The sequence below is a fragment of the Micromys minutus genome, assembly GCF_963924665.1.
Source record: "Micromys minutus genome assembly, chromosome: 18".
Taxonomy (NCBI): Eukaryota; Metazoa; Chordata; class Mammalia; order Rodentia; family Muridae; genus Micromys; species Micromys minutus.
In genome coordinates this window covers 13,932,918-13,943,857 of record NC_137953.1, presented here as the reverse complement: position 1 = coordinate 13,943,857, position 10,940 = coordinate 13,932,918, and the positions used below count along the sequence as shown (strand labels likewise).

The following is a 10,940-nucleotide window of genomic DNA, read 5'->3' as shown; positions in this document are numbered from 1 at the left end:
TTAAATTATCATGTGTAATTTTGCTTTTAAACGTAATGAGGGTTTGGAGACAGTTTTTTTCCACTCCTACCCCACCCCGAAGGCAAAAGTGAACTCGTCCAAGCCAGTACGGCAGGCCGCGTTTCCCGCACGCAAGCGCAGTGGGAAACACATGGTGGCTCTGCGCTAGAGGAGTGGGGTTCTCTGTAGCTGACTGGAACTTCTCTCGTAGTGACGGACCTCAAAACTCTCTCGGAAGATGCTGGCTTCCAAGCACGCGCCATGGCGGCGGCTTCAGGGCATTTCCTTCGGGATGTATTCGGCCGAGGAGCTCAAGTAAGGAGTTATTGGGATGTGTGTAGAGCAGGGTTGTGGAAGTTGGAGCCGGGAACTACGATTCCCAGAAGGCTTTGAGCCGAGCCAGTCCGGGGCGCGGGGGTCTGGCTGCCTGGCACCTGGCAAGTAGTGGGAATGAATGCGCTGCAAATAGGGTTTTCCTTCCTTGCTTCATTTTCATGCGTTCGTTTTCCCCATTAATCAACTAGCTTTATGTCATTTATACTCTCATTCCGTCACACGCTCATCAACTTCCTAATTAGTCTCCTCTGGTCCTAGCGATGACGAACTTTTAATTCTTGGATCAAGACCCTTGTTATGAAGTCCTGGGGACGCTTCTTTAATCCTTATTTTGATCACGATAACAGATACACTTCTCAGACTTGCATTAAAAACTCAACATGCCGTCGGGCGGTGATGGCGTGCGCCTTTAACCCCAGCATTCAGGAGGCAGAAGCTAGTCTACAAAGTGAGTTCCCGAGCTGCTTGGACACAGAAAAACCCTGACGCGAAAAATCCAAAAATAAAAAGGTGCACCACACTGTGGTAACATCACCACTACCCCCACTTCTAGAACCCTTCATCTTGCAAACGCAAGCTCCGTATATAATCAGTCATTCCCTTACCCCTTCCGCATGGCAACCACCTCTTTACTTTCTATTTCCGTTACTCTGACTGTTCCAGGCCCCTATCAGTCAGTGCCTGTCTTATGTGCTTAGCATACTGTTCTCACACTTAAAGATAAATAGATCAGAACTTCCTCCCTTTTTAGGGTTAAGTAAATAGTACATGGTATATATATATACATATATGTATATATATACGTATATATGTGTGTGTATATATATATATATATATATATATATATGCATGCCGTTTTATGAGCTCATCTACCGATGGACATTTGGGCTATTTCCAGTTTTTGGCAATTGTGAATAATGCTCCTAGTAAGCTGTATGTACATACCCAGACTCAGAATTTCTGGCTCAAGCATTAATGTCATTTTTAATTCTTTTTTCAATAATTTTAGCACCATCGTATGTTCCCATCAGCCATACATAAAGATTCCACCTTCCCCATGTCTTTTCTAGCTGTGTGTGTGTGTGTGTTTGTTTTTTGGTCATACTGTGATGGATTTCGGTGGTATCCCACTGTGGTTTTTGATTTGCATCGATCTGAGGATGACAGGCAGCTCAACTACTCATTTTTTGAGCATTTGTGAATATCCTATGGCACTAAGAATATTTAAATCCTTCACCTCCTGTGGTGTTCAGAACAGCAAGGAGGCCAAGGCAAGGAGTAAAGTGAGGTCAGAGGCTGGGAAGCCCCCAGCCCCCGTGTCACTTTAAGGGCATGGCATTTAATCTGAAGGAGGTGGACAGCTCCCAGTTCCTAAGTGGACAAAAGGGAACATTAATTATTAATTATTTTTAGTGTCAGATCCTAAACTTTCAGCACTGGTCTCACTGAGAGAAACCTTTGTACATCAGCAGCTCCCCATCTGTGAGTTTCGACCTCTTTGTTGGTCAAATATCAAACCTCTACATTGCCATTCTTAAAAGAAGCAAAATCACAGTTACGAAGTAGCAATGAAATAATTTTAAGTTGGGGGGGGGTGGTCACCACAGCATAAGCAACCATATTATGTGGGTTGTGGCATTAGGAAGGCTGAGAACCACTGTTACGGATTATAGGAAGTATCCTTTTCTCAAGGGCAGACACCTGGAAAGGCTGGAAGGGGGGTATTAGCTTGGTTCCATTTACTAAAGCAGATGTTTGACAGCTGTTGGACGATGGGCAGGATTGGGTAGGTACAAGGGTGGAAGAAGAAAAGGACACTCAGGGCATGATGAAAGGACCAACCGATGAGTTAGATAAAGTGTCTGTTGGCATCAGCTTAGCAGCAGAAAGGTAACAACTTTGAAGAGAGCCACAGCAGCAGAGCCGTCTCTGTGTGGCCTTGGTCCTCAGTGGAATCATTGACCATGCGAGTCTCCCAGCTCTCTATGGACCACCATCAGTCAACCTGACCACACAACTCACTGATTTGTTGTTCCCACTAGAGTGCAAATCAGGACAGTATCTGACTTTGCTTTTATTCTAGCCTGAACCTGGGTCCTGAAGAGGACCTGCCAAGGATGAAAAGATACAGAATAGAGAAGAGAAAAGCTGGGGTCAGGAGGTCTTACACAAGCTATATTGTATGCCAAGCAAGTTTATGTACTATTTGTAGGGGGAAAACAGCCAAGGTCAACAGAGCTAAGTTGGACAGTGTTGGCAGAGAGAACACAGGATACTTCAGACATGGTGCCTTAGGACTGGTAACCATAGACCAGAAGGAAGAGTTGGGTCCAAAGAAGCTGTAACCTGGATTCCTTTGAGGCTCTGGCTCCTCCCCTAGGCTGGCTTTGTCAAGTCCACTCTCAGAGAAGGATGCAGAACTGGGGTTTTTGTCCTTTCATCGGGACCTCTGAGAAAGTCTCAGACAGTCTGGCTCCCCTCAATTTTCTACATTAGAAGAGACTTAAAGGAAAAGTTGGCTTTGTAGAGAAGTATATTTGTGTGGCATTTAAGGAGACTTTCCACTGTTGGATCGTATGAACATCCAAACACAATTGGGTAGAGGCTGTAGGATGTTTACTGTCACATTTGGCACAATGACATGCTCTTGGTGGGTACATGGCTAGTTATTTGACAGTTGCATTAAACAGTGTTGAAACCTTGCGTAAAGTAAGTTCTGTTTCTTTATAATTTTATTTGTGCTTAATTTTCTTGAGTTACTGTTTGACATGTCCTTCACTGAACGAGTTGGGCTTTTAGTCAGGTCTGGTATATAACCTCTTCCACTTTAACATCAAAGAAGTTAATAACCTGGGCTTTCCCTGCATCTGTCTCTAATTTCCTCAGGAAGTTAAGTGTTAAATCCATTACAAATCCTCGCTATGTGGACAGCCTGGGAAACCCTTCAGCAAATGGCCTGTATGATTTGGCTTTGGGTCCCGCAGATTCCAAAGAAGTGTGCTCTACCTGCGTGCAGGACTTCAACAGCTGCTCCGGACACCTGGGCCACATTGACCTCCCGCTCACAGTGTACAATCCTCTTCTCTTTGATGTACGTGTTGCCCTGGGCATGTGGGTCTCAGGACTTCTGGGGTTATGGGCATCACCTCTTATTCTTCTTTCTTTAGAAAACAAACAAACCTTTCATGGACCTAGAATGGGGTACACCCTGAGTGTCCATTGTCCAAAATGCTCGAGACCAAAAGTGTTTAGAAATTCAGAATTTAGAATAATTATAGCCTACATAATGGTTATATTGTAGGAATAGAACCCAAGTATAAACAAAGAATTCACTTATAGTTTATATATATATCTCATATACATAGCCTGAAGGAACATAGTTTATATATACCTCATATACATAGCCTGAAGGGAATTTTATGTATTTCTAATGTGCCTGCATCTTTACTTCAGTCTATAACCGTGAAGTCAGGTGTTGAATTTGTTTAATATCAGGGCTCAAGAAGTTTACCATTTTAGAGTCTCAGATGAGGGATGCTTACCCTACAGACGTACCCAGAGAACTTCAGTCTGATTCTGTTCATATTAGAGGGAAAAGTTTAGTGAGCTATCCCACCTATCCAAGGCTCAGGGTCTGATCCAGACTTAATGCACTGATTTATCCCCTTTTGCTTCGAGGGCTCTGTGCCCTTCAGAAAGCTCAGTGGCAGTCACCTCCCTAGAAATAAAGGGAATTGTGGCACTCCTGAGGCCGATGGCTTTTCAGGTGACCTTTGCTTCTCTTTTGGAAGGAGAAGCAAAGCCCCAGTAAGAAGACCAATAACATACATACAAACGAAGCTCCTGTTTAGACTGCACAGGTGTATGTTTAGTTCAGTATCAAGTAACCTAGCCCCCTGGAGTTCTTTTTTAGTTTTTCAGATTGTGTATATACAGACATACTTTGTTAGCATATGAAAGAAAGTTGTTGTCTTGGTTAAGTATTATAGCTATTAATTAATGTAAAACAAAAGGAATTCCTGTTCTCAGACCATGCGTCCTATTGTGAGTTTCAAATTTGAATGCTTTAAAATGAAACCATAAAAGAAAAATGTTTGTCTAGTTGTTAGGGTCTAAAAGCTGTAGAGGCATAGAAGTAGAATTCTTAAGGAAATTCTTAAGGAAAGAAAAATCTCTTGTGTGCACTGGAAATCACCACTGTGTCTCTTTCTGATACCCTATTTCCTTTTGTCCCCACTCTTTAGAAACTCTACCTGCTGCTCCGAGGCTCTTGTTTGAACTGTCACATGCTGACTTGTCCTCGAGCTGCAATTCATCTATTGATCTGCCAGCTGAGGGTCCTGGAGGTTGGAGCCCTACAAGCAGTCTACGAGCTTGAGCAAATTCTCAGCAGGGTAGGTTGATAATGGAAACCAAGACATCAAGATGCTTGTATGTTGTTCTTAATTGCCATCCCAATAGTTTCCAGAACGTTCGACCTGATAGTGATGCCAATAGCTAGATATTTTCCCTGGGTCTGAATGGAGCAGTGGTAGAAGAGGCAGAAGGCAGCTTACATCTGATCTTCCAGGCTTATTATTCTTTGTCTAAGGGTTCCTTAAAGAAATGGCTGGTTGTAAGCCAGGATCAGAGAAATTACAGTAGTCTGTAATGTGCCGTGCAAGTCACTCAAAAGGATACAGCTCAAGTAAGAGATTCACAGTGGCCAAATCTGGGGCAATCGGAACAAATCGTGATAGTAAATAATTCTAATCCATTGAATGCAATAGGAATTGTAGGCTTACATTCTTCAAAAACCTACTTTTGATAAAGGTTCTTAAATGCTTTAACCTCCCTTCTAGCTCCACCACCCACCAGAGGTAGTAGAAAGGAAACGTTAATAGGGCAAAAGAGAATGTGGACCTGTTTAGAAATAGATCTTTGAAGCAAATCCAATCTGCATTGTCAGAATACCAACAGTTAAGTTCCCATGAATTGCAAACTCAGTTCTCAAATTAGCAATGGCAGTTAGATCCAGAAGAAACTGGGAGGCTCTGCCAATCGGCCAGAGTCTGCAGAAGCTGGAAGAAGCCACCAGAACACCACCAGAAGCTCTTTGGTGGTGTCTCTCTCTATGAAATCATGGCAAACAATGACCACCAAAGAATGGCAAGTCGAACCAGTACCATCCAGCATCATCCACTCTCTGTTGGGTCATACTTATACCTTTTCCAAACTTCACATGTTCCTTCAAGGGCCTGCTCTAGCAAAACATCCCATGCCCTCTTTCCAGGCTCTTCCAGAAAAACACCTTGTGTCTCTTCTCAGCAAAACATCCTCCCATGGGTCTGCTTCAGCAAACACATCTCTCACAAGACCGATTCCTGAAAAGCATCACATGACACAACTGAGTCTCCAAAGAAACCAGAAATTTCCACTTCAAAAGAGTCCACAGTACCCATGAGTTCATATGGGTATAAATGGAGAATGACTTGAATGTGATAATTTCATTGATAGGCTGCTGTAACACTCACTTTGCTGTGCACATAAGTAATCTTTATTAACCACGGGGTTGAGAACAAAGTAACTTTCTGATAGAAGAATCTGGCAGTCGCCCCCTTACCCAAGTAGTCAAAGCGAGCATCGCCTGACAGGAAACCTTTAAATCCTGTGGTATGTTCTGAGCTATGGTAAAAAAAAGATGCATTGCTTTGAGGCTTTCCACCACAGGAGTGTTGGCTAAATCTTGCTCATGAGGGAACACATAACCAAAGTTGAATATTTTTAAAACCCTCCTTTAACCTTCAAGAATGTAAAGGCTGTGAGTGACAAAGGAACTGTTCCATTCTGAGACTGACACACTGCCTGCTAATCTAAGAAGCTCCTGAGAACTGTTCTCCTAATGAGTGGACATCTGTAAGCTACACCAAGTGGCTCTAACGGGTTTGATTTTTCAGTAGAAGATAAAGAGAACTTTTAAAGCTTGATTGGTGTCTAGAAGTTAGATGGTAGTAGTTAATTATTGCTAATTTACTGTGGATTATCACAGTAAGGTTTTATTAAATAGTATCCCTGTAAAGCCCTGGATAGCCTGGAACTTGCTGTGTAGACAAGGCTGGTCTCTAACTCAGAGAAATCCTTCCTTCTCTGCCTGTTGAGCACTGTACCACCGAGCCCAGGGACGTGTACTGCTGTGTAATGTATTGACAGATGTGGTTTTCAGTCTTATAGCCACCCTGTGGATTCTGAGAGTTGAACTCAGGTCTTGGGGAAGAGAAGTTAGTGCTCCTAATTCCTGAGCCATCTTTTCAGCCTCAAGAAGTTCTCTGTAAAATGCCCTGAAAGAAAGAAATAGTAGAAGATGAGAGATCCTACAGGCATGAGGTAGGGCAGTGCCTGCATTTCATGTTTCGTAGTAGTTCTGTGCTACCAGGGAGCCTTGAGGACCTGACTTGGGAAAGCAGAGAACAGCCGAGGTTTGCATTAGGCACTCAGCCCTCTCTATAGAGATTCAGTCTAACAAGTCTAGACAGATTTCTACCACCAGCAGAAATTCTCATTTGCATCCAGGAGAACAAAGCTAAACAATTAATCCATGGTTAGATTTGCCTACAAGAAAGAAAAGCAAGAGAAAAAGATATTCTGTGCCTTTAATTAAAGAAGTTATTTTTTTTAGGGATTTTTCTTAACCAAATTTAATCTTTTATATACCTCCTATCATTATTTTCTTTGTTCTTCACAAAATATGCAAATAGACATGTAATCCTGTATATATTTGGCAGCCTTTGATGTCAAGGTATTAGAAACCTTCTTTTCCCTAGTCGTGCGTGGCACACTTCCTTTTGGTTGCTAGTGAGTATGCTAGGTGCTGCTGCCTTCCTTCAGAGAGGAAGCTTCCTGCTTCACTTGGGTGGTGCTCCCAGTCTGAAACCCACATAATTCAGGTTTAAAACCCTAGTTTGCTTGTATAATTGTACAAGTGTTATTTCCCAAGGGTGTTACCCTTTGGGTCCTCCCCTGGTTGGGGTTGGGAAATGGTGATGTCATTTGATATCATCTTGGTACTCGGTCTAGGTTGCTGATTTCTGTTCCTGCGTCATTTGAGGACTTCAAAATGAGAAGCATAAAGTTGATGAATTACAAAATGAATTTGAGGCAAGGGCTATAGTGTCTTCCACAGAGATTCTTAAGGGTACTGAGTGGCCACCATCTAGGTGCATAAGAATAATGTCGACCCCCAGCTCACATATACTCTGAGTGCTCTGCCCTGCCATTAATGGCATCCCCAGCCCACAGTCACTGTTTTAAAACAGTAGCTATGGCTTTCTTTCCTAGATTGATCTCTGTCCTTGAAAAGGCCCGTCCTAACCATAGTGTTCATCAGACATTTTACTTTACTGTAGCAACACAATAGTTTTCCTCTTTTTCAGTTTCTGGAAGAAACTGCGGATCCTTCCGCCTTCGAAATTCAAGAAGAGTTAGAAGAGTACACAAGCAAAATTCTGCAGAACAACCTCTTGGGCTCCCAGGGTGCACATGTAAGTTACCAACGAAGGATCTGCTTTTAGTATAGAGAGCACAGTTTCTCTATACTCTTATCTGCAGGAGTTTCTGACTTCCCAGGGTAAACATAGATTTCAGTCCTAGCTCTTTCTCTTATGAGTTGCATGATTTTGCAAATTTTCAAAATTGTATGAGTGTTTATTTTCTCATCTTCATGGCTACCAGCAGGGCTGATGAGAGGGTTAGATGATTAGTTTAACTATAGCATCCTGCAAGCAGCTGTGTGAGAACATGATCTGTCTCTACCTCGACTCCATCCCCTGCCCTATACTTTCTCTAAATCCCCACTATCTTATCTCTCCCTTGAGGTGTCCTGAAAGAATTCATTTGCTCTGAATGAATGGGGTAGGTGAGAAAGAGAAAACTTCAAATTGAATTCACTTTATGACCAGGTATCATATCACTTAATTGGTCTAGAGCAGGGCCCTGTGGAAGTTCCAAAAGCTTCTGGGTGGGACCTATTTGAGGCCATGAGAAACACCGCTGTGGGAACCCTGGAAGCCATCTGGGGTAGCATGAGGCTTGTCTAAAAGCTAAATTACCCTGCACTTATTCAAAGCCCCTTAATAGAATTTTGATCATTCTTAGTCACAGCTTTCTGAAAAAGTTTTTGTTCTTGGTCTGATACTATGACTGAGGGTCCTGTTAAATAGTCAAGACTTTTCTAGAAAGATGACATTACAGTTAAAGACAGTAGTAACATTAAACCCTCTGTACTGGCTGGTTTTGTGTTAACTTGATACAAGCTGGAGTTATCAGAGAAAGGAGCCTCCATTGAGGAAATGCCTCCATGAGATCCAGCTGTGAGGCATTTTCTCAACTAGTGATCAAGGGGGAAGGGCCCAGCCCATTGTGGGTGGAGCCATCCCTGGGCTGGTAGACCTGGGTTCTATAAGAAAGCAAGCTGAGCAAGCCAGGGGAAGCAAGCCAGTAAGTAACATCCCTCCATGGCCTCTGCATCAGCTCCTGCTTCCTGACCTGCTTGAGTTCCAGTCCTGACTTCCTTTGGTGATGAACAGTGATATGGAAGTGTAAGCTGAATAAACCCTTTCCTCCCCAACTTGCTTCTTGGTCATGCTGTTTTGTGCAGGAATAGAAACCCTGACTAAGACAAATTGGTACCAGAAGTGGGGTAATCTTGTGACAACCTGACCATGTTTTGGGTAGGACTGTGGAAGGACTTTGGAACTTTGAGCTAGAAGAGCCATTGGGATGTTAAGAGCTCTGTGGGATGTTCTGTAGGAGCTTGGAAGATAATGTTGAGAACAGTGCAGAAGATGGAGGGAGGCCTAGCTTGTGAAATTTCAGAGGGAAGAGTAAAGACTCTTATCAGGGCTATTGCTGTTTTGATTGTGAAGATTCTGTGGTTTTGGTTAGCTGGGGCTGAAGAATCAGCTGTGATTAACAAGATACCAGGACTGGAGAGATGGCTTAGTGGTTAAGAGGACTGACTGCTCTTCCAGAGGTTCTGAGTTCAAATCTCAGTAACCACATGGTGACTCACAACCATCTGTAATGGGATCTGGTGCCCTCTTCTGGTGTGTCTGAGACAGCTACAGTGTGCTTATATATAATAAATAAGTAAATAGAAAAAAAAAGCAAGATACCAGAATTACTAAAGTAAAACCTTTTCATTACTAGGACAATTGATGGTGGTCAGCTGAAGCTAAGAAATTAGTGGTGATTAAGAAGAGACAAGCATCATTGAGGTGAAATCTAGGAAGTTTTTTCAGAGCACAAAGAGGCTGTGTTTCAGAAATAACCAAGGTTGTACCTCATGCTGTAGCTGGACTTAGTAAGTGTAAGAGTCACCCAGGTGGTAATAGTTTTGAAGGAATGAAGGGGTCATAAAGAGCAGCTGAGGCTCAGCACTGTGAGAGGCCATGGAAAGCTATTGGTGAAGGTGCAGCCTCAGTTGCAATTAATGCCCCAGGACTGAAGGAGTCATGCAAAGGACCATGAGGCTTGGCACCATGAGGAGCGTCTGTGAGGGGCTGTTGGTGAAGTCTAGTTGCAGTGGAGGATAGCAGTGTTTTGGAGATGCCAGTGCCATTGAGTGACCCCAAGCAGCAGCGGCAGTGGAGAACAGGCAGCTGGAGCCTAGAAGACAAGGTGTGTGCTACAAAGGGCAGAGCTGGAGAAGTGACCCAAGCCCTTGGAGAAGTCCAGAAGTTCGTGAGTGGATTCCCAGACGCTGGACAGTTAAAGATTGAGTTTGCTTTTGATTGTGACTGTGCCTTTGACTCGTATACTCACGAGTTATATGTGCCTTGGCTCATTTTACCTGCTACTCCATCGCTAACTGTAGATTCTTGTCTGAGTGATTACTGATAGCGAGACTGAACAACCTGTGTTTGTCTGTAGCAGGCTTCTCCAGTGCCATACTAGGATACAGAGCAGATGTGAATCTTTAATCACAGTCTTTAAAAATGCGCCCAAAGGCATAGTATGTCAGGGCTATAGCCCTCTATAATGTTGTACCAGTTTAGGAGTCTGTGCCTTTAGCAAGAAAGACCCAAGGGCGGTGTCTGTGGTACTGTACATGAGAGTGACAGGTTCTTCTGGGCATTTTAGTAAGTAAACCAAGAACGCAGCGATTGCCCGAGTGACAAACCGTAGAGTAAGAACGAGCACTGGCCCACACAGAGATATTAGTGTTCCCAGGTCAAAGGCTCTGCATCGTTTCCAGCTGATACTGGGCTTCATCAGTGTCAGCAGCATCCCTGCTGGGGAAGGGGATGCAGTTGGCAGTTGCAAGACCAAAAAGCACTTGTTGGGGAACCTCAGTGCCTTGTCCTTAATAGTGTCTGATTACATTTAATGAGAGCACTTTTGTTTAGGTGAGGTGTATTTTCACTACTTCCTGTTGCTGTGAGGAAGGACTTTATTCACATTCACTGCTCCAGCAGGGGCGCTGTAGTGGCAGGACCCAGACCTCGAGACCATCTCCCAGTTTCAGTTGCAAACAAGAGGCACAAAGCACACTGGAAGTGGGGCAGCACTGTGAACTCTTAAAGCCTGTCCCAGGGATACGCTCCCTCCAGCCAGACCACATCTCCTAA

General features: G+C 43.6%; 1 protein-coding gene across 1 annotated transcript in view; it reads left to right on the top strand.

Annotated features, from left to right (window-relative positions):
• The first annotated feature begins 175 nt into the window (after positions 1-175).
• The window catches only part of POLR1A (RNA polymerase I subunit A), a 55,688-nt gene continuing 44,923 nt past the window's right edge, over positions 176-10,940 (top strand). Inside the window, exons 1-4 of the mRNA XM_080932176.1 lie at positions 176-315; positions 3,223-3,427; positions 4,581-4,730; positions 7,746-7,853. Of these exons, the coding sequence (XP_080788302.1) occupies positions 239-315; positions 3,223-3,427; positions 4,581-4,730; positions 7,746-7,853 (540 nt within the window). The 5' untranslated portion in view covers positions 176-238. The remainder of the gene's footprint in view (positions 316-3,222; positions 3,428-4,580; positions 4,731-7,745; positions 7,854-10,940) is intronic.